This window comes from Nerophis ophidion, linkage group LG07 (assembly GCF_033978795.1).
Source record: "Nerophis ophidion isolate RoL-2023_Sa linkage group LG07, RoL_Noph_v1.0, whole genome shotgun sequence".
Lineage (NCBI taxonomy): Eukaryota > Metazoa > Chordata > Actinopteri > Syngnathiformes > Syngnathidae > Nerophis > Nerophis ophidion.
The window spans coordinates 29,680,391-29,704,188 of record NC_084617.1 but is presented as its reverse complement, the minus strand read 5'-3'; the positions used below and the strand labels follow the sequence as shown (position 1 = coordinate 29,704,188).

Below are 23,798 nucleotides of genomic sequence, written 5' to 3'. Positions count from 1 at the left end.
TTTGGGCCGACCTTGCTTCCGATTCCCAGGTGGAGTCCAATGTAGTGCGGTTTTGGTTCATCCTGAGAACATGTCCAAGCCATTGGAATCGGGCCAGAAGATTCGACAGTTTCCTGAGGTATCCATTGTGGAAGGCTCCGACTTTTTTCATGTCGTAGGATGTTCCTCGCCAGCACTCCGAGCCGTACAACAATACAGATTTTACATTACTATTGTAAAATCGGACCTTTGTTCTTAAGCTATATTGCTTGGACTTCCAGGTGGTGTGTAGCCTAGCAAAAGCACCCTGTTCTTTTCCAAATCTTGCTCTTATGTCCTTTTGTGCAGAGTTGTCCTTACTGACAAAACTTCCCAGATAAGTGAAGTCCTCAACATAGTCCAGAGCATGTCCATTCACTGTGATTGATACATCTTGGGTGGCATTAATTCACATCACTTGTGTTTTGGACACATTTATGTTCAGCCCTACCTGTTGGGTTACTGCGGTTTCAAATATGGTTATCGGCCTTCTCGACTACTATCAGTCCAAAAAACAAACACAACATCGCTGGATCTCTACTTTGATGCAGCAAAAGGAGGCAAGAACAAGATGAGTGAGCAATGGTTGTGCAGTGAAGAGAGCACAAACAGGTGCGTTGAAAAGGTGTCTTCTTTATTGTCTGTATACAATATTCTCTGACTAGATATATTCATGGAAGTCCAAGTGTGCTTTTTTCTTCACAGCGTTAGTCCGTGTCAGACGGCTGCTGGTGGGAGGTGACTTTACAAAGTGTCCCACTCCAACTCATATTAGCAAATACTCGCTTCTCAGCACTTCACAGCGACTAGGTTCTTTTATGTTGTTGTTTACACTTTGGCACAAAATCCTCCTAATTTGTGCTGAGAACAAGTTTGTGTTTTCAAGCCGTGAAGGTAATGTGTGTCTGTGTGTGTTCTTGTATTTCTACCCTTCTTGGGACATCAATAAGGAAAAGTACCATCCTTATGAGGACCAGGTGGACAAGTTAGGACATAAATCATGTTCCTAATACAGAAAACCATCTCATTTGACCCCTGGTGGTGAAATCTATCAAAATTAGGGTGGTCCCAAAAAGGAGGGATTTTGAAAATTGACTTAAGAGTGCTCCCTCTCTGGTCAACATATGAAATAATAAGTGTGTGTAAAAATGTGAAGTGCTCCCCTTCTGGCCAACATATGTAATATCAAGTATGTGTAAGAAATTGAAATGCACCCCCTTAGGCCAAAATTAATAATAATTAAAAAATGTATGTAGAGACATACTGTAATAACGAAGTACATAATAGAAAAAAATGACAAACAAATAAAACAAAATTATTAAAAGCTTATCTTTTTTTTTATAGTTTGTATATATCATCAATGTTGTAAATACAAATCTTTATATATTTAGAAAGGGTGGTTCCAAAGATGTAGGCATTTTTCGGAGGTCTCAAGAAGGTAAGAACCACAAGAGCGTGTGTGTGTGTGTGTGTGTGTGTGTGTGTGTGTGTGTGTGGCTACTGACAGGACTGGGAGGTACAAAGCAGCATCTGCACACTTAACAATGTTTTTACTTTCATTATCTGCAGTCTCTCGTGCACAGAAACATGTGTTCAACAAATACAAAACACACAACCTCTTAAACACGCACACACAGACACACACACACACACACACACACACGTTATTGTCAGAAATATATCAGTTCATATTTCTATACTTATTTTCACTTCCGATACGATATTGGAGCCGATACAGACATAAATTTGATACAATATCAGCAGGAATTGTACATACATGTATCAGTGAGTAGTGTGGAATGTTAGAAAAGGTTTGATCAGGTGAAATGAGTCAAACAGCGAAAAAAAGTAGTTATAAAAAACACTAACATATTTATAATTAACCTCTGGAATGGACTTATGCTGTCTTTAAGTTGAAGTGAAGCGGTAATTGTTTTTTGGTGACACAATAATGATGAAGTTAGGATCATGCGGACACGTTTGTTACTGGATACTTTCAAATCCTGCTTTGGAGACTAAATGTGTAAGCAACATGTAACTTGAATTATTTGATACTTGTTTATATTGACAAATGTCATGTTTTAATGTTCAATGATTATTACCTATGTCTAGCTTGTGTGCTAGTGTGTGCTTAGCTGTAGTATAGCTCCTCGTAGCCTATATTAATATTTACCAAAATCCCAAACTATAAGCCGCTATATTTTTCCTTGACTTTAAACCTTGCAGCTTTAATTTATGGATGATTCTCCATAAATTAAAAAAAAACATGCAAAGACAATTAAATGGCGTGTTATTGTTTGTGCTACGGCGCCATCTTTTGGACGGGTTCGCTCACTGCAGAGTGAAAGCTTTGAACCGGAAGTAGAAGTGCCGGTCCGTCTTCTAGCCGTCCATAGCATTTCTACTTGTATGGATTCTTCGTTCATTACTCCAAGCAACATTGGTAAGTTTTACAATATATCTAAAAAAAATCTTACTTACTAAAGCGTCCCGTGTGTGATGTCTGTAGGAGTGTTTTCATGCATATTTGTACAAGTTATCGTAATGTAATGAAGCTAGCGTCATTATCATTAGCTAATATGCTAACATGCGTGTCTGTGTTAGTATTATTTACTTACAATGACATTCTTTTTGTGCCTGTTTCACTTTTGTAAATTTACCATGAATTGATTAACGTGGACCCTGACTTAAACAAGTTGAAAAACTTATTTGGGTGTTACCATTTAGTGGTCAATTGGACGGAATATGTACTGAACTGTGCAATCTACTAATAAAAGTATCAATCAATCAATCAAACCAAAACGTCACCAAGGAGTAATTGAGCCTGTTTAGCTGATTGTGTTTTGTATGATCAGCCGTTTTACTGCCACCATTTGGAAATAATTAAGGTATGCAAATAAACATTTTCAGAATATTTCTGTGTAAATAACTAATCTCACAACGTGTATATCTGTGACTTATAGTCTGGTGCGGCTAATATATGGAAACTATTTTTTTTTCTCAAAAACGTTGTGGGTGTGGTTTAATATGGTACATCATTCCTTAGAAAATATTTTAATGCAAAATATTCAGTGAAAAAAAAAACATTTTGTATTATAAACAAATAAATTCATAGTCTACATTACAAAATAATACAAGCATGAATGATTCCTGCTGGTATCGTTGGGGATCAATATCAGTATCGGCAAACACTCAAGGCTGTAAAGTTGTATGGCAGCAAGGAGCAAGCAGCTGATGGCCACGCTATCATGAGCCACGCACACACGCACAGAATGATCGGCAACAGTCTACAAGTGTGTGTGTGCGTGTGTGTGTCAGTTAAAGAGCGGCGGTCATGAGGGTACCTTGGAGACGATGCCCCTCTGCCGGCCCCCAACCGACCCGGGTGACACGTGAGCGACACAGAAGACACAACGTCCCAGCACTGTTGCGTGGACGTTTGTAGAAAAGAGGGCAGAAGAAGTGAGATGTGGTAAAAGTGAGTCCCACCTTGGAGGGCCACAAAGAGGACTGGGGGCAAAAAAAGTCCCTGGGCTGATCTGGGATCTCTCTGAAGGCAGGACAAGGCAGGCACTCTGTGTACAGGTGAGGAGAGGCGAGCTGCACACACGCACACACACACACACACACACACACACACACACACACACGTACACACACACAGGTGGGGATGAACACGCACTAACATGCAGGCACATAATCTGACCCACAAGTCTTAGTAAACTTGAATTTTTTTCAACAATCTGATGAATACAAGTGTGTAGTTCCTTCATAGCTTTGTGTACTTTTACAACACCATTTGATACATTGTTGTATTTCCTCAAATAATGGCCTTCACTCCAATAATGCACCTGTCTTTAAGCCAGGGCTCTCAAACTGTGGCCCTTTAGTTCACTTTATTGAATAGGGCTGGGCCATACAACTGATATCTTGATCACAATACGAGCGTTTTGTATGGGTCGATATGGATAATTATGGGCCTGCTGCAATGCAAGCAGCTCATATTATTATTCCTCATACTTCAACTTGTATTACGTTTCTCTTACGATTAATACGAGACAGATCGGCCAACGAACCCCCACATATGTTATACCGCCGGAAAGGACTCACTCGCGCCAAAGGCGGTACTTTAAGTTGGCAACATTTCGTGTTACCATGGTGACGCTATTTACGAATTTAAAAAATGGGCCAATTTAATGGGTACATAACCTCTTAATGGGCAATTGCTCTGAGACAAACCCCAAAAAGACAAGATGACCTCCGCTTGTATCTCAGCCATACTTTCACGTTGCTCGGTGCTTAACACACTTTCAACACAAGCTAACTGATAGCATGCTAATATAAGTATGTTTTTTTTTTTTTTTTTTAGCTAAATTTGCTTCCGTTTAGCCGACTCAAATAACTTGTTACATGACACTTGTTAATTGTTAGGATGCCAGCAAGCTAATATTAGCATAATAATAATAATAATCCCTCAGCTATCAAGGCAGAAAGGAAATGTCAACACCAGCATGGAAAACACTCAAAAAATGTCAACAAAATAGTAAAATCACATGGAACACTTAACAAAAGGCTCTTAAAATGAAGGTGCAAACATTTGGAATATGTGAGAAATGCTTCATAAAGTGTAAGAAAATAGTGCAAAGTGTGAAAATCTAAATTTAGAGAAACCTAAGAAGAACTATTTTCTGCATGTTTAGTGCTATGAAATAACGGCTATGTTACATTAATTTGCCTGGTTATTCTTATTTATCTATGGAAAGGCATGTTTGTTATGCAGTAATTATTTAAATATAATGATTATATCAATAAATATTGACATGTTTATGATTTATGGAAAATAAGAAGCAGGAGAATAATATATTTTATTTTTAAATGTAACCTTCCTCTGATTATAATCCCTCAGCTATCCAGGCAGAAAGCAAATATCGACACAAGCATGGACAATGTCAACAAAATGGTAAACTTCCATTGAATACTTAACAACAAGCTCTTAAAGTGAAGGAATATGTAAGAAATGATTCATAAAGTGTAAGAAAATAGTGCAAAGTGTGAAAATGTAAACATAGAGGAACCTGAGAAGAACTATTTTCTGCAGGTTTAGTGCTAGCAAATAACGACTATGTAACATTAATTTGCCCTGTTATTCTTATTTAACTATAGAAAATATTCTTCACTATGCAGTAATTATTTAAATATTATGATTATATCAATAGTTGACATTTTTTTCACCAATGGAAAATAAGGAGCAGAGAATAATATATTTCATTTTAAAATGTAACCTTCCTCTAAATACAGGTGCTGGTCATATTATTAGAATATCATGAAAAAGTTGATTTATTTCATTAATTCCATTTAGAAAGTCAAACGTGTAGAATGTATACATTCATTCCAAACAGACTGATACATTTCAAGTGTTTTTTGCCAAAAAGGAGATGATTCTAGCTGACAACCAATGAAAACCCTGAATTCAACATCTCAGAAAATTAGAATATGGTGAAAAGGTCAGATATTGAAGACACGTGGTGCCACACTCTAATTAGCTAACTAACTCAAAACACCTAGAAAAGCCTTTAAATGGTATCTCGTTTTGATTCTGTATGACACGCAATCATGGGGAAGACTGCTGACTTGACAACTGTCCAAAAGATGACCATTGATACTTTAAAGAAGGAGGGCAAGACACAAAAGGTCATCGCCAAAGAGGTTGGATGTTCCCAGAGCTCTGTGTCCAAGCACTTTAATAGAGTGGCGAAGGGAAGACAAAGATGTGGTAGAAAAAAGTGTACAAGCAAGAGGGATAACCGCGCCCCGGAGAGGATTTTCAAATAAAACCGATTCAAAAATGTGGGGGAGATCCACAAAGAGTGGACTGCAGCTGGAGTCAGTGCTTCAAGAACCACCACGCACCGACGTATGCAAGAAATGGGCTTCAGCTGTCGCATTCCTTGTGTAAAGCCACTCTTGAATAAGAGACAACGTCAAAAGCGTTTCGCCTGGGCTCAAGACAAAAAGGACTGGACTGCTGCTGAGTGGTCCAAAGTTATGTTTTCAGATGAAAGTAAATTTTGTATCTCCTTTGGAAATCAAGGTCCCAGAGTCTGGAGGAAGACAGGAGAGGCACAGAATCCATGTTGCCTGAAGTCCAGTGTCAAATTTCCACAATTGGTAATGGTCTGGGGGGCCATGTCATCTGCTGGTGTTGGTCCACTGTGTTTCCTGAGGTCTAGGGTCAATGCAGCAGTCTACCAGGAAGTTTTAGAACACTTTATGCTGCCTGCCGCGGACCAACTTTATGGAGGTGAAGATTTCATTTTCCAACATGACTTGGCACCTGCACACAGTGCCAAATCTACTGGTACCTGGTTTAAGGACCATGGTATCCCTGTTCTTGATTGGCCTGCAAACTCACCTGACCTTAACCCCATATAAAACCTATGGGGTATTGTGAAGCGGAAGATGCGAGATGCCAGACCCAACAATGCTGAAGAGCTGAAGGCCACTATTAAAGCAACCTGGGCTCTCATAACACCTGAGGAGTGCAACAGACTGGTCGACTCCATGCCACGCCGTATTGCTGCAGCAATTCAGGCAAAAGGAGCTGCAATTAAGTATTGATTGCCGTACATGCTGAAACTTTCCTCGTCATACTTTTCAGTTGGCCCATATTTCTAAAAAATATTTTTTGGTACTAGTCGTAACTAATATTCTAATTTTCTGAGATACTGAATTTGGGATTTTCAGTAGTTGTCAGTACTAATCATCAAAATTAATAGAAATAAACATTTCAAATATATCACTATGTGTGTAATGAATTGATATAATATGTAAGTTTCACGTTCTGAATATAATTACTGAAATAAATCAACTTTTTCATGATATTCTAATAATATGAACAGCACCTGTATATTCCCTTAGCTATCAATGGAAAAAGGAAATGTCAACAAAATGTTAAAATCACATTGAACACGTAACAATAAGCTCTAAAAATGAAGGAATGTGTAAGAAATGCTTCATAAAATGTAAGAAAATAGAGCAAAGTGTGAAAATGTAAACATAGAGAAACCTGATATCTTTTTTCTGCAGGTTTAGTTCTAGGAATTTACAGCTGTGCTCTAAAGGGTGAGTTAAGGTGGTGTGGTATCAGCGGTCTTGGTGGGGACGAGCGCTTTATGTCATTTAGAGACCGACTATGGTCTGTGATAAAAATATATGTGACAAAAACCTATTTTTGAACAATACTGTACATCCGAGGGCCCTAAACAGAATTGTATTTAAATTGTGTGTGGTGCTTGCTTTAAAAGCATAACTTTAAGCAAGTTGCAAACGGCCCACTTTGAAAAGGGAGAGCGACAATTTCAACTGACTTTTTCTATCACTGACTGAGCAGGAAAGGGCTATAGGATTAAGTCTGCGGTATAACTTCATAGAAAGCCCTTGCCTGCGGGGAGGGGCCGGCCTTACATTCGTACAAACGATGAATTACGCAAACCAATGATCAAACCTAGCATGAGGAAATACAACAAGGTTTTTCACCTGGGTTGCCAGACGTGATGGGTGAGTCCTGGAAAGTACAGAAAGCTTCTTCCGGCTTGCACGCCGACGGATGGATGTTCTCCTCCCTGCCAGAGAGGCTGCACATGTGAGTCAAACAGCAGATAAATACAGACGGACGACCACCCCGGGTCTACGCAGGAATAAATAGGTGGTCCTCCCTTTGGAATATATACGTCACTCATAACAACACAGTTATATCCAGTCCAAGCTGTGCAAGATGGACGGCCGCCGGGAGCAGTGTGGCGTTCAGGGTGCTGCTCCACACTGGGGGATATTTTCAGTAGTGTTTCGCACCGATGATGGCTATCTTACACGTCTAACTACTTAGAGAAGTCGTCTAATCTCTTCAAAGTCGGAGGCAAAGATCTCCTCCAGGCTCAGCTGGAGCCAACGTGGCAGAGTTTCCCAGTCCCGCCTTAAAGACGCTCGCTCCCTCCTCTCCCCGCCTCCACCCTCGCCACAGAAAGCCCTTGTGTGCTCCGCTCCTTGGAAAATTAAAAGCCCTTGCTCGGGAGAAAAGCACATGTTCCCACTTCACAGCCCGCGACAACTGCTGACGCGGTGGAAATTCATATTCACAACGTGAAGGACACGCGTCCCTTGAAGCTCTAAAAACGATTAAAACTGGCCCTCTCAGCCACCGGCAAAAAAAATTCAGGAAGATCAGAGCATAAGGAAGGAAGTTGCAATGGTTATAAGTTCCCACCACAAGGGGGCAATTTTAGTCTCGATAGCAACGTCTCGTTGTCGAGTCGCGGATCACTTCCGGGGGGAGATCCGGCCATCTAACGTGAAGTTGTGACCATTTGATGGTTTTCCCCGCCTGGCTCCGCCCCCTACGAATGAGTACCAATAGATACCGACCCATCCGGGCACTTCGGGGTGTTGTTATCATCGTTTTTACCAATTATGACCAAGATCCAAGTTTGTGGAGCCAGGTTCTAAAAGTTGAATGTTTTGTGGCAAATCACCGGATCAAAGTTTGGTCAAAGGAGTTTCTTTTTGGCCTAAAAATGGCCGACAGAAACCAAGATGACGGACTTATAATGAAAGGTATAGGTTAGGGGTGGAACGGTTCACCAACGATTCGGATCTGGTTAAGGTTTTCAGTTCACTTGTGTGTACATTGTATTTCTTTTTAACACCCTTGAATCCCATGTATCCCAATTATCCACCGTTATGTTTCTTACAATAAGAACTTATAAAATAAAACCTAAATTGGTCCCTAAAGCTCTGACGAGGTATTTAACGCTAACAGTATTCATGATAAACTGCAGTAAAACTCACAACAATTAGTATCATCCGTGATTGATTACCAAACTTTGATAAACTCACAGTGATGCTGCTCATTTCGTAGAAAATAAGCTAGCACGATAATCGGGAGCTAGCTTAAATGCTAACATCAAAACAATACACATTAACGTTTTGAATATCACTTCCGGGTGAGATCCGATCATCTAACGTGAAGTTTGTGACCATTTGATGGTTTTCGCCACCAGGCTCCGCCCCCCACGAATGGTTACCAATAGATACCGACCCTTCCGGCACTTTGGGGTGTCGTTATTATCGTTTTGACAAAATTTGACCTAGATCGGAATTTGTGGAGCCGAGTTATAAAAGTTGAAATTTTGTGGCGAATCCTCGGATAAAAGTTTGGTCAAAGGAGTTAGTTTTTGGCCTAAAAATGGCTGACTGAAACCAAGATGGCCTACTTTGTTTTCCAAAATATGTTTTTTTAGGACTTTTTTCCGTGAAGACACGAGCAGGGACTCATCTGTTCTACTTTCCAAGGGGGGCGTGAGAGAGTCATTTTTGATATTTGCAAAAGTTGGCGAGTTTTTGTGCGTTTTAATTATTTAAAAATGTGATAACAAAATAATAATAATAAACAAAGCAGTTCCAATAAGGTCCTAATATGGTTCGAAAGGGCAGGTGATTTTGCAATGCATTGTGGGAGGCCAGTAACCATTTTTGCTGAACGTAGGTTCTGTTTACATGGCTGACGTGTGCCTGCGGTGATGTGAAAGAAACAACAAACTAGATACCGACCCATCCGGCATTTCAGGGTATAGTTATCATCGTTTCTAAGTGGAAAGTTTTGTGGCAAATCATTGGATCAAAGTTTGGCGCCATGCCACGCCCACATCCTAAGGCGTAGGCAAAATTCTTTCGCATTTTATCATGGCCCATCTCTCTAGTATCGGTCATCTTAACCTCGGTTCATTTGGTACAAGTCCCCAGGAAGAGTTCGTTAAAGTACCAACCCTGTTTTTGCCCTAAAAATGGCCGACGGAAACCAAGACGGCCGACTGTTTGTTTTCAATTAAGGGTTCTTGGGACTTTCACGTGCGTCCTGTCATGTCTCGAGCAATTTCCGTGACGGACAACATGCTTTTTCCTTGTTTGTTACCCGCAGCTAGCCTGGCTAAAGCTAGCATCCTACTAAATGCGAGGTGTGGAACAGACTAGAACAGGGGTCACCAACCTTTTTGAAACCAAAAGCTACTTTTTGGGTACTGATTAATGCGAAAGGCTACCAGTTTGATACACACTTAAATAAATTGCCAGAAATAGCCAATTTGCTCAATTTACCTATAATAAATAAATCTATATATATATATATATATATATATAAAAAAAAAAGGGTATTTCTGTCTGTCTTTCCGTCGTACATTTTTTTTCCTTTTACGGAAGGTTTTTTGTAGAGAATAAATGATGACAAAAACACTTAATTGAACGGTTTATAATGAGAGAAAACAGGAAAAAAATCCAAATAAAATTTTGAAACATAGTTTATCTTCAATTTCGACTCTTTAAAATTCAAAACTCCACCGAAAAAAATGAAGAGAAAAACTAGATAATTCGAATCTTTTTGAAAAAATTAAAAAAAGAATTTATGGAACATCATTAGTCATTTTCCCTGATTAAGATTAATTTTAGAATTTTGATGACATGTTTTAAATAGGTTAAAATCCAGTCTGCACTTTGTTAGAATATATAACACATTGGACCAAGCTATATTTCTAACAAAGACAAATCATTATTTCTTCTAGATTTTCCAGAATTTGTTTTTTAAAAGAAATTCAAAAGACTTTGAAATAAGATTTAAATTTGATTCTACAGATTTTCTAGATTTGCCAGAAAATTATTCTAAAATTTTAATCATAAGTTTGAAGAAATATCCCACAAATATTCTTCGTCGAAAAAACAGAAGCTAAAATGAAGAATTGAATTAAAATGTATTTATTATTCTTTACAATAAAAACTAAATACTTGAACACTGATTTAAATTGTCAGGAAAAGAGAGGAAGGAATTTAAAAGGTAAAAAGGTATATGTGTTTAAAAATCCTAAAATCATTTTTAAGGTTGTATTTTTTCTCTAAAATTGTCTTTCTGAAAGTTATAAGAAGCAAAGTAAAAAAAAATAAATGAATTTATTTATACAAGTGAAGACCAAGTCTTTAACATTTTTTCTTAGATTTTCAAATTCTATTTGAGTTTTGTCTCTCTTAGAATTAAAAATTTTGTAAGCGCTGCTATTTGAGCTATTTTTAGAACAGGCCAGCGGGCTACTCATCTGGTCCTTACGGGTCTACCTGGTGCCCGCGGTGACCCCTGGACTAGAACATTCCAACTTGGCGGTGTGCACACAGCAACATGTACCAGGTGATGGCGTTAAAAGTCGTGTGTGCTGCAATCCAGGCTAGTCGCTTTATTAGCTACATGACTTTACTTCCTTCGGCTTTACTTTCACGCTGGAAATGATCAAAACCTTACCAAATCTTTTTAATTCCTGCCATGACCCTGACCACCACTGTGCCAGGTAAAGATGGCGCACGCTCGCCATGTGTTTTGAACTCGCCAAAGAAAAGCACACAGTCTTGTATCAATCCATGTAAATAGGCCATTGAGAGTCCAGCAAGACCCACAATGCATTGCGTTTCCACATCACACTTGCAAGCCTTATATTAGGTCTGTTATTATGGAAGGTATAGGCTAGGGGTGGAACGGTTCGGATCTTGTTACGGTTTTTACTTCGCTTGTGTGCACATCGTTGTTCTTTTTAATACCCTGGAATCCCATACATCCCAATTATCCACCTTTATGGTTCTTACAAAAATAAAACTTAAATTGGCTCGTAAAGCTCTAAAGAGGTATTTAACTATAAACAGTATTCATGACAAACAGCAGTAAAACTCGCTAAAAATAGTATCATTGTTTTAAATTCCGTGATTGATTACCAAACTTTGATGAACTCACGGTGATGCTGCTAATTTCTTAGAAAATAAGATAGCGGGCTAATCGATAGCTAGCTTAAATGCTAACACCAAAACAAAACACATTAAGGTTTTGAAAATAGAACTTAGTAAAACGAGTTCTGTGTATATGTTCTGGTACGTATGTAACGATAAACGGCATTAATGACAAACCACGGCAAAACTCCAGACGGTTAGTATTATCGTTCTAAATTAAAATGATGGTAAAATCGTGATTGATAAATGCACTTTGATAAACTCAGAGAGCAGAGATTACTGTTCATTTACTGGCGAAGCAAGCTAGCAGGCTCAATGCAACTCTTAAAAAAACACAAAAACCTTTACAATACAATATATATTAACATTTTGAAAATAGAACTTAGTTAAAAGAGTTCTGCGTGTTAGTTCTGGTATCTATGTAACGATAAACGCTATTAATGACAAACCGCGGAAAAAGTCCAGAGGGTTAGTATTATCACTCTAAATTAAAATAATCGTAAAACCGTGATTAATAAACTCACAGAGCAAAGATATCGTCCATTTACTGGCGACGCAAGCTGACATGCTAATGGCTCGATAGCTAGCTTAAATGTTAACACTGAAACAAGACACATTAACGTTTTGAAAATAGAACTTAGTTAAAAGAGTTCTGTGTGTTTGTCCTGCTATCTATGTAACGATAAACGCTATTAATGACAAACCGCGGCAAAAGTCCAGACGGTTAGTATTATCGTTCTATATTAAAATTATTGTAAAACTGTGATTGATAAACGCACTTTGATAAACTCACAGACCAGAGATACTGTTCATTTACTGGCGAAGTAAGCCAACACGCTAATGGCTTGCTAGCTAGCTTAAATGCTAACACCAACAGAGGACACAATAACGTTTTGAAAATAAAACTTAGTTGAAAGAGTTCTGTGTGTTTGTTGTAGTATGTATAGAACGATAAACGCTATTAATGACAAACCGTGGCAAAACTCCCAACGGTTAGTGTTATCATTTGAAAAGAAAATTATCATAAAACCGTGATTGATAAACTCAGAGAGCAGAGATACTGTTCATTTACTGGCGAAGCAAGCTCGCTAGCTAGCTTAAATGCTAACACCAATACAAGACATATTAACGTTTTAAAAATAAAACTTAGTTAAAATTTTGAGTTCTTTGTGTTAGTTCTGGTATTTATGTAAGGATAAACGCTATTAATGAAAAACCGTGGCAAAATACCAGACAGTTAGTGTTATCATTCTAAATGAAAATGATGTAAAACCGTGATTGATAAATTCACAGAGCAGAGATACTGTTCATTTACTGGCGAAGCAAGCTAGCACACTAATGGCTCGCTAGCAAGCCTAAATGTTAACACCGAAACAAGACACATTAACGTTTTGAAAATAGAACTTAGTTAAAAGAGTTCTGTGTGTTTGTCCTGCTATCTATGTAAAGATAAACGCTAATAATAAAAATATGCGGCAAAAGTTCGTAGGGTTAGTATTATCGTTCTAAATTAAAATGATCGTAAAACTGTGATTGATAAACGCACTTTGATAAACTCACAGACCAGAGATACTGTTCATTTACTGCCAAAGTAAGCCAGCACGCTAATTACTCGCTAGCTAGCTTAAATGTTAACACCAACAAAGAACACATTAACGTTTTGAAAATAAAACTTAGTTGAAAGAGTTCTGTGTGTTTGTTTTGGTATGTATAGAAAGATAAACGCTATTCATGACAAACTCTCGACGGTTACTGTTATTAGTGTAAATGAAAATGATCGTAAAACAGTGATTGATAAACTCACAAAGCAGAGATACTGTTCATTTACTGGCAAAGCAAGCTAGCATGCTAATGGCTCGCTCGCTTGCTCATATGTTAACACCAATACAAGACACATTAACATTTTGAAAAATGAACTTAGTTAAAAGAGTTCTGATATCTACGTAACGATAAAATGCTATTAAACCGCGGCAAAACCCCAGAGGGTTAGTATTATTGTTCTAAATGAAAATGATGGTAAAACCGTGATTGATAAACCCACTTTGATAAACTCACACAGCAGAGATACTGTTCATTTACGGGCAACGCAAGCTAGCATGCTAATGGCTCGCTCGCTTGCTTATATGTTAACACCGATACAAATGTTAACACCAACAGAGGACACATTAACATTTTGAAAATTAAACTTAGTTGAAAGAGTTCTGTGTGTTTTTTCTGGTATGTATAGAAAGATAAACGCTATTCATGACAAACTCTCGACGGTTACTGTTATTACTCTAAATGAAAATGATCGTAAAACAGTGATTGATAAAGTCACACAGCTGAGATACTGTTCATTTACTGGCAACGCAAGCTAGCATGCTAATGGCTCGCTCGCTGACTTATATGTTAACACCAATACAAGACACATTAACATTTTGAAAATAGAACTTAGTTAAAAGAGTTCTGATATCTATTTAACGGTAAAATGCTGTTAAACCGCGGCAAAACCCCAGACGGTTAGTATTATCGTTCTAAATGAAAATGATGGTTAAACCGTGATTGATAAACCCACTTTGATAAACTCACACAGCAGAGATACTGTTCATTTACTGGCAACGCAAGCTAGCATGCTCAACGCAACTCTTAAAAAAACATTACAATTAATTTTTTTTCTGAGTACTTAGTGTATTAGTACTAATAATAATGGTGATCATTTTGGTCACAATAATTGTTATATAACACTTTCATATTGTTAATGACAAATTGCGGTTAGTATTAAATGAAAAAGATGGTAAAACGGTGATTGATAAACGCACCTACTTAACTGACGCTTGACGTCAATGCAGAAGTCCTTACATGTGTCGATACGATACATCTTTGCTTGCTATTTCAAGTGGAAGTATTTTCATGTAGCGAAACAGTGTAGCAATAATCCCTGGTTGCCGCTGGCTAGCACTCGCATTAGCATGGTATTTTCCTGTGCTTTTGGATCACGAGTGGTCCTAAAATGAGTAAGAACGCACATCAGCTGACACAAAGAAGTTGGGAGTAAGACAAGTTTTGTAGAAGTTTGGCACGCTGGTGTGTGGCCGTGAATACATGATTTACATATCTACGTAGTCTGTGAGAGAGCACATGTGCACACCAACATTCCTTCTACGCATCATTACAGCAATTTAATCACATGACTTCCATTTATTTTCTTTGGAATTGTAGATTTAATTTATATCGCCCACTTTCATTACGTCACCTATTATAAGACCATATCGTAGGACGATATCATAGGTCAATACCATAGGACTATATCATAGGACAATATCACACTCCTATATCATAGGACGATATACTCCGATATCATGTCATGAGACGATATAGTACAAAATTGTAGCGCAATATATATCGGAACAAAATCAGGACGAAATCATTGGATGTATCAGAGTATGAAATCATAGGACAAAATCATGGTAAGATATAGTATATCATAGGATGAAATCACAGTACGATATAGGATAAAATTGTAGGACAATATCATGGGATGATATATTATGAAATCATAGCACAATGTAGGACGATATCAGCACAAAATTATACTACGATATCACAAGACGATATCAGAGTATAAAATCATAGGACAATATAGCGTGATCTCATAGGACAATCTAGGACGATATTATATTACAAATCATTGGACGATATAGGACAAAATCATAAGACGGTCTCATAGGGGGAAAAAATCATTTGACGATATCAGGTCTAAATCATAGGCCGATATAGGACAAAATTATATTACGATATCATAGGACGAAATTTTAGGACAATATCATAGGACGGTATAACATTTCGATATAGGACAAAATCATAGTACGATGCCATAGTACGGTATCATATGACAAAATCATTGGACGATATCATAGGAAAATACTATAGGACAAAATCATCGGACGATATAGTACTACAGTATATAGGATGATATTGTAGGACGTATAGTACGAAATCACAGTATGATATACACTGATATAGGACGAAATCTTAGAATAATATAGTACGATAAAATACGGCATCATAGGACAAAATCCTAGTACGATATAATAGTATGCAATTATAGGACAATATCATAGTACAAAATCATAGGACAAATAGGACAATATCATAAGGCGATATCATAGGACAAAATCATAGTACGCTATACACTGATATAGAATGAAAGCATAGAATAATTTAGGACGATATAATAGTATGATATCATAGGACAAAATCATTGGAGGATATAAGCGAAAATCACAGTACGATACTATAGTATAATGTCATTGGACGATATTTTAGGGCTCTACACGCCAAACTAATGAGTGACACAGAAAAACAACAACACGTGAGCTCTGAATGGTTGGTTTGTTCCGTGAACCGTTCCAACCCTAACATATGAGGGTTTTGACATTTGGGTCTCACAAGCTACTCATATTTGTCATAAACATATTTCCTCTAAGCTCAGTGTAGGATTTGGTCATTGACTTCAATTCAATAAATGGAAATTGAAAAATAGAGAATTAACAAACATTCTTTTCTTTCAGTGTAAAAGAGCAATAACCATTTTAAAGTTGTATTTTATAATTCATATAACAAGAGTTAAAATCATTGGTAAAAATAACGAAAGTGGTGTGTTTATATAAACAAGTTAATCTTTCTGACAGAGGATACAAAACTTCAGTTTTTTTTTTTTTACATCTAGTTATTGATTTTCAACACTGGAAAAGAAGAACATTGTTTTTTGTTTTTTTGACAAACGTATCTTTCATGTTGCAAAATGAATTAATGTATAGAAACTCTTGTATGATGCGTTCAGGTGCTGTCTGGTTATTTGAGTCCTGCAACCTGACACTGTCATAGTTTTTGGATTGTTAACCTATTATTCTTACATACATGTGTACAATTTAATCCTTCATAAAAGTAGACTTGGCCTGATTTTTCTCTTATGTTCGGAAAAGTCAGATGTTTGTACGCTGTCAAAAAATAGGGGTGCACAAAAAAATCGATTCACATCCAAATCCTGATCCTTAGTCATCCTGATTCTAAATTGATTCATAATTTTCACAAAATGGATTAAAAAAAAAAATATATATATATATATATATATATATAAATACAATTTTTAATTTGAAAACATATGTTTTTAGGTCATCTCCATGCAACCGGAAGGAGCTTTTCTAAACTGCTTTCTAAAATGTATTGTCATCCTCCTTGTGTTCGGGCTCAAAAGTATAAGGTTGCACTTTGATAAGACTCACAGACCGGAGATACTGTTCATTTACTAGTACAGCAAGCTAGCCTGCTAATGGCTCGCTAGCTTTCTTAAATGCTAACACCCAACACAGAACACATTAACGTTTTGAAAATGGAGCTTAGTTAAAAGAGTTATGTATATTTGTACTGGTACATATGTAACGATAAACGCTGTTAATGAAAAACTGCGGCAAAACTCTAGATGGTTAATATTATCGTTCTAAATTAAAACGCGTTCAGGCTCAAAAATATAAGGGCTGGGATTATAATTCGTCCTGAAGTAATCATTGTTGGCTCTCACAAAGTCTGCTTGATTAGCAGAAGGGGAAGGGATCTGTGGTTCCTCCTCTACATCACTCGTGACCGGCTTCCTCATTATCCCTCAAAATGGCTCCGGAATCTCCGTGTGATTTATATCATTTTAATCATCTATTTACTTTGTAAGTCTTCTGGCGTCATTAATCAGATATATATGGTAACAGCTTCCATATAGAGGCAACTTCTTTTTCTACTCTACTGCTACTTAAAGAGTTGTTTTCAGAATAAAATACTTGTTTCTACCTTAAAAGACCTGCTTATTTCCAGATATACAAATGCTAATTGAGGATGGAAAATTACTGATCATTTCACTAGTTTTAAGTATTTTTTTCCCCTAATTTATTTTTTATTTTTTTGCATTGTAATACTAACCCAAGACGTTTTATCGCCATTTATCCCAAGTTATTAGTATCAAAACGTCCGCTTTTTTTCTGACATGTTTATGCTTGGGGCTGCGGGCCACAAATGGCCCACGGGCCGGACTTTGGGCCGCCCTGGTCTAGAGGGTCTGTGCTAGCATGATCTATAATAAATCATGCTGGGCAATGAGTGGAAAGGCTTGAATGTTGATGGAGATGTGACTTTCTATGCGTGTGTGTGAAGTGGGGAGTGAGGGGGTCCCAGATAGAGTTCATGTGTGTGTGGGATAAGGAGGTGAGTGACAGCTGGAGCACAGAGCCTGTGAATAATACATCGCCTGACACATAGCAATTCCACCTTCATCCCAACCAGATTCCACGGGAGGTAGTGGGCCAGCATTTTTGTCCCGGTTTGTACGTTGCCGTGGCTCCGTGCGGAACCCAAGCGGTCTGGTCCTCGAACACGACGCGGCGAGTCCACACGCGACACGATGGAAGATGCGGCGTGCAGAGGGGTGGGAGTGAGGTGAAAAAGTGAGGTAGGGGAGGGAAAAAAACAGAGCAAAAGTAAGGAAGCACCAACGTAGAAGAGGTCCGACACCAGCTGACTTCCTGTTCAGTCTCAAGTCATGCGAAAAAAGCGTACAGTTGGGGAAGGGTGTTATTTTTGGCCTCATCACTGTGAAAATCTTGTGTGTGACTGAAGCGTTGAGGAGTGGGACTATGCAGGACTCGCTGCAACCACTAGGTAGCACCTGTCAGCAGATAATACTGTATTATCTCTTTGGGACTCATCAGGTCTGATCAGGTCAGTAGCGGTTTTGTCACTCACACTGGAAGTGAGAGATGTGGCAAAAACTAACTCACACCCATGAATCATGTTTACTAGGGGTGCAGAAAAACACACACACACACACATGTATATATATATATATATATATATATATATATATATACATATGTATAATATATATGCAAATCTTTTTTTTTATTATTTACCAGGGGGGCACAAAAAATCGATTCATATTTCAATCGCGATTCTTATTCTTCCGATTCTAAATGTATTCATAATTTTCAAAAATCTATTGAAACATTATTTTGCTGGAATTTTTTATATCAAATCAATTAAACTTTTTTTTTTTAAACTGATTGTTGTATTATTTTCTATTGTTTAACAAGTGTGCAACGAAAATATCGACTCACACCTGAATCATGATTCCAATTCATCCTTATTCTAAATTGCTTCATAATTTTCAAAAATCTATAGCATTTTTTATAAGAATCGTATATACAAATGTAAACATATACAGTATATACACCCAAATATATATTTATATATATATATATATATATATGTATATATATATATATATATATATATGTATATATGTGTGTCTATATATATATATATATATATATATATATATATATATATATATATATATACTGTATATATATACATACATATACAAACACATATCTATACATATATACACATATATATGTATATATACACACACACAGGTATATATATATATATATATATATATATATATATATATATATATATATATATATACATACATATAAATATATACATATACACACATATATATCTATACATATATACACGTAAATATATATATGTATATATACACCAGGGGTGTCCAAACTTTTTCCACTGAGGGCCGTACACTGAAAAATCAAAGCAATTATTTTAAAAACCAATACAATATATGAATAAAAAATATACATTTAGGCCTCCACTCAGGCTTGATCCCAGGGAACCCAAAGGGTTTTGGTAAAAATAAAATGTTAAAAATGTGTCATTATTCAGTATTATTATTTTTATTATTATTCAAGTTTTAAATCTCTAGATCAACATTAAGTCTATCTGTCAATATGACATTTTTAAAGATTCAAGTTGTATGCTCTTTTCGTCAAAGAAAACCATGTTTTTTTTCTGGAAAAATCTATTAACACATTTTTTTTAAAGGAATCAATAAAAATAAAATAAACGTTTTTAAGGCCATCTCCATGAAACCAGAGGAAGCTTTTCTGACCTGCAACCCATTTTGAAAAAGTTTCATGATAAATGTTGCACCAAATAATATATCGCGAAATTCGGTTTGAATCAAGAATCGTGTCGAATTGAGAATCGATTCTGACCCGAATGGTCACCCCAGGAATGCTGATGGGGAGAATGGTCACGTGCCCATAGATGGACACCCTAATATTTACAAGTGAGTGCTGCCAACAATGGCCGAAACGCATCCTGGTCTTTCACACCAACTGAACTGAAACTGAACGCTAGTCCTTGCCGTGAGCCGAGTCAGAACCCAGGTGCTAAGAAGCACCGCGGTCAGAAAGGTTATCGCACCGTCTTCAAGACGTCACTTTGGGTAAAAAAATGGCCAAAGTGAGGATGAAAAGTGGAAGAATGAGAGGTGGGTGGAGATGAGAAGGAGGTCTCCAACCAAAGGTGCTACACATGGAAATGCTCAGCGGTCTCAGGATTCACAGTTCAAAAGGCTCAAAGTTCACAGTCAAGGTATTTTGGATGACTCCTCCTGACCCTGTGTCCCCTCCTCTCTGCTACCGATGAGCTGGAATCCGAAGGCGGCCCCTCTCAGACGGGCGTGGTCCTGCGGTTGGGGTCCTTGCTGTAGTCTTTAGTCAGCGTGCTGCTCTGCAGGAACTCCCTCTCGGAGTTGAGCAGCCCGCCCAGGCCAGACTTGGTGGCGGCGTTGCCCGCCTCGCGGGGGGTCAGTGTGTACATGGGCATCTCGGAGGCGCCGGGCCCGGTGTAGCCCACCTTGCCCAGCGGGGAGGCGTCGCGGCTTGGAACCTCCGAGGAGCGCACGCTGGAGCGGCGCCGGAAGCGGTAACGGTACGAGGGGATGCGGCTGAAGGCGGACTTCTTGATGAGCTCGGTGCGGGACTTGGCCCGCTGCTTGCGGTGCTTCTCGATGAACATGTGCACCGCCAGCACGCCCACCATTTCCGCCATGATGAAGGAGAGGGCACCAAAGTAGAAGGACCAGCCGTAGGAGTAGGACTTCTTGCTGTCGCTTTGGCCCGGGTCGCCGGAGTTGGCCGAAATGTAAACAATAATCCCGATGATGTTGCTGAGGCCTGCAGGGAAACAAACAGTTCCATCAGAGGCGCCAAACTCTTTTCATCCAGGTACACAATGCATGAAACAATGAATTTACCTGAACTTTCCGACTATAAACTGCTACTTTTTTCCTACGCTTTGAACCCTGCGGTTTATCAAACGATGGAGCTCATTTCTGGATTTTTCTTTGCTGACAGCTATTATGCATATAGTTCCATTAAAAACATGCAAAGACTATAAAAATTGGTGTGTTATTTTTTTGTGCTGTGGCGTCATCTTTTGCATGAGTTTGCTCACTGCATGTGCTGCTGAGTGCATGTGAATTCCTGCTGTTTCATCTTCTAATCATCCAACGCGTTTCACCTCGTACAGATTCTTCATCCATCACTCCGAGCAACATTTGTAAGTTTTACAATATAGCTAAAACAATTATTTTTTACTAAAGTGTCCGATGTGTGATGTCTGTAAGAGTGTTTTCATGCATATTTGTACGTGCTATCGTAATGTAATCAAGCTAGCGTCGTTTACTAATATGCTAACACATTTACGAGTGTCTGTGTTAGTGCTGTAAATTCCGGAATATAAACTGCTATTTTTTTAGACCCTTTGAAACCTGCGGCTTTCAAAATGGTGCTGCTGATTTACCAAAAATAACAATAGGTAAAAAAAACTAAATACACCTCAAAAATGTTTTATTGTTTGTTCTATGGCGCCATCTTATGGACTGCAGGTGTCCTACCATTTACTGGTAGTGATTTGCATTGATCTTTCAACTGCTCGTATGGATTCTTCATTCATCACTCCAAGCAACATTTGTAAGTTTTACAGTATGACTAAAACAATTCTTACTTACTAAACCGTCCCATGTGTGATGTCTTTAGGAGTGTTTTCATGCATATTTGTACATGCTATCTTTATGCAAAGAAGCTAGTGTCGTTAGCATTAGCTAATATGCTAACACGATTAGGAGTGTATATGTTGGTACTGTAAATTCCGGACTATAAGACGGTACTATTTTATTTTACACTTTGAAACCTGCGGCTTTTAAAATGGTGTGGTTAATTATTGGATTTTTGTCTGATAACAGCGCCTCTACTCGTTTGGAGTCTTCATTCATCACTCCGAGCAACGTTGGTAAGTTTTACACTATAACTGAAACAATTCTTACTTACTAAAGCGTCCAATGTGTGATGTCTGCAGGAGTGTTTCAATGCACATTTGTAATGTAATGAAGCTAGCGCCGTTAACATTAGCTAATATGTTAACACGTTTACGATTGTCTGTGTTAGTAATATTAACTGGCATTCTTTTTGTATAGTTTCACTTTCACAAATTCCTCAGTAAATTCACCAAAACGTCACGGTGGAGTTATTGAGTCTGTTCAGCTGATTGGAGAGCTAGCTCGCGCAGCGAGTGGGTCCATGACGATGACTTGTGTTTTGTTTGACCAGCCCTTTTACTGCCGTGTTACGGACGCCGTTTGGAAATAATCAAGGTATGTAAATAAACATTTACCAAATATTTCTGTGTATATAACTCTTTTCACAACGCATATATCTGAGGCTAATAGTCCGGTGCGGCTAATAAATCCGAAAGTTGCGCTTTATAGACCGGTAAAAACAGTAGTTATATATCTTATTGAGTAATTAAGTAATATTAAGTAAAAATGAATTTCTTCTTTTTACATTATGCCAGGGGCCAGGAAAAATTTAAAAATTGGCCCCAAAGCTATACTTTGGACACCACAACTATAAGTCCTAAAATTAAGAAGTAGTCTACAGTACTCTAGTCAAAACACACACACACACGCACGCGCACACAACTGGTCTCTTCTATTCCATATTATTAGTCCAGAACACGGCTCTCATACAGTACAGACTGGGGACAATTAGCCGTCTGTAATTAACCACATTCAGCCTAACACTTTTGTGGTAAATAATTACCAATTTGGCCTCAAGAATTTACTCCAAACCCCTAGTGGGGCCCTCCACATCCCACTGAACAGCAATTACAGCCCTGTGTGTGTGTCGGGGGCCAGAGCAGATGTGTGTTTATGAGATGTGTCTACAGCCAGGGGCGGCTGATGTGTGACTCCACAGACCTTCTCCTCCGTCAGCGTTCAATGCCCGCTGTGATACTCCAACATTCACTTATGAGTGCTGGACCTGGGCTAACACACACATATTTGGATATGAGATGTATGCTCCTCCTGTTCAGGACGTGGAGATAAGATGGAGGCTGTGGTGTTTAGCTATGTTGTCATGGAGACAAGCACAGTAGATGTACCATTCAGTATAGTTCTCTCACATCTTTTTTTTTACAAATTGATTTATATTTATATTCATGAGAGGGCTGTGCAAACAATAATGACTTAATAAAAATGTCCTTTCACAGCACAATTGGCCCAGGACACGTTGGGAAGACTATGTCTCCCGGCTGGCCTGGGAACGCCTCGGGATCCCCCGGGAAGAGCTAGACGAAGTGGCTGGGGAGAGGGAAGTCTGGGCTTCCCTGCTTAGGCTGCTGCCCCCGCGACCCGACCTCGGATAAGCGGAAGAAGATGGATGGATGGTGTGAGCGTTCTGTGTGACCCTCGGTCCGTACCATCGTGTGGAAAAATGCAGCCAAAGATTAATTGCCCTCTTTGCTTGCATACTACATTTGTTATGTATGAACATATTTCCCCCCTTCAAATGAAGCTGACAAATAATATTTCCTTAAATAAAAATATGTTTGTAAAATTTGTGTGCCTAAAATTACAGTTTGTTAAAATACTGTTTTAAATGTTCAAATGCAGCGCAAAATTTTTTGGTGTAAAAAGATTCTGTGTAAAAAAATCTGTGTGAAACCCTAACAATGCAATCCAATTCCAAAACCAAACCAGACCCAGCAACACTCAGAACTGCAATAAACAG

The 23,798-nt window shown here is 38.2% G+C and overlaps 1 protein-coding gene and 1 long non-coding RNA gene across 2 annotated transcripts in view; both read right to left on the bottom strand.

Moving 5' to 3' along the window:
• Positions 1-1,433: 1,433 nt before the first annotated feature.
• Positions 1,434-18,759, bottom strand: LOC133556196 (uncharacterized). The gene is made up of 2 exons (XR_009807471.1): positions 7,555-18,759; positions 1,434-3,618 (listed from the first exon to the last, which is right to left on the bottom strand). It is a non-coding gene; the product is annotated as an uncharacterized LOC133556196 (long non-coding RNA).
• A 641-nt stretch (positions 18,760-19,400) lies between these two features.
• cacng3b (calcium channel, voltage-dependent, gamma subunit 3b) overlaps positions 19,401-23,798 on the bottom strand; it is a 102,582-nt gene continuing 98,184 nt past the window's right edge. The window contains exon 4 of the mRNA XM_061905887.1: positions 19,401-20,900. Within this exon, the coding sequence (XP_061761871.1) occupies positions 20,395-20,900 (506 nt within the window). The 3' untranslated portion in view covers positions 19,401-20,394. The remainder of the gene's footprint in view (positions 20,901-23,798) is intronic.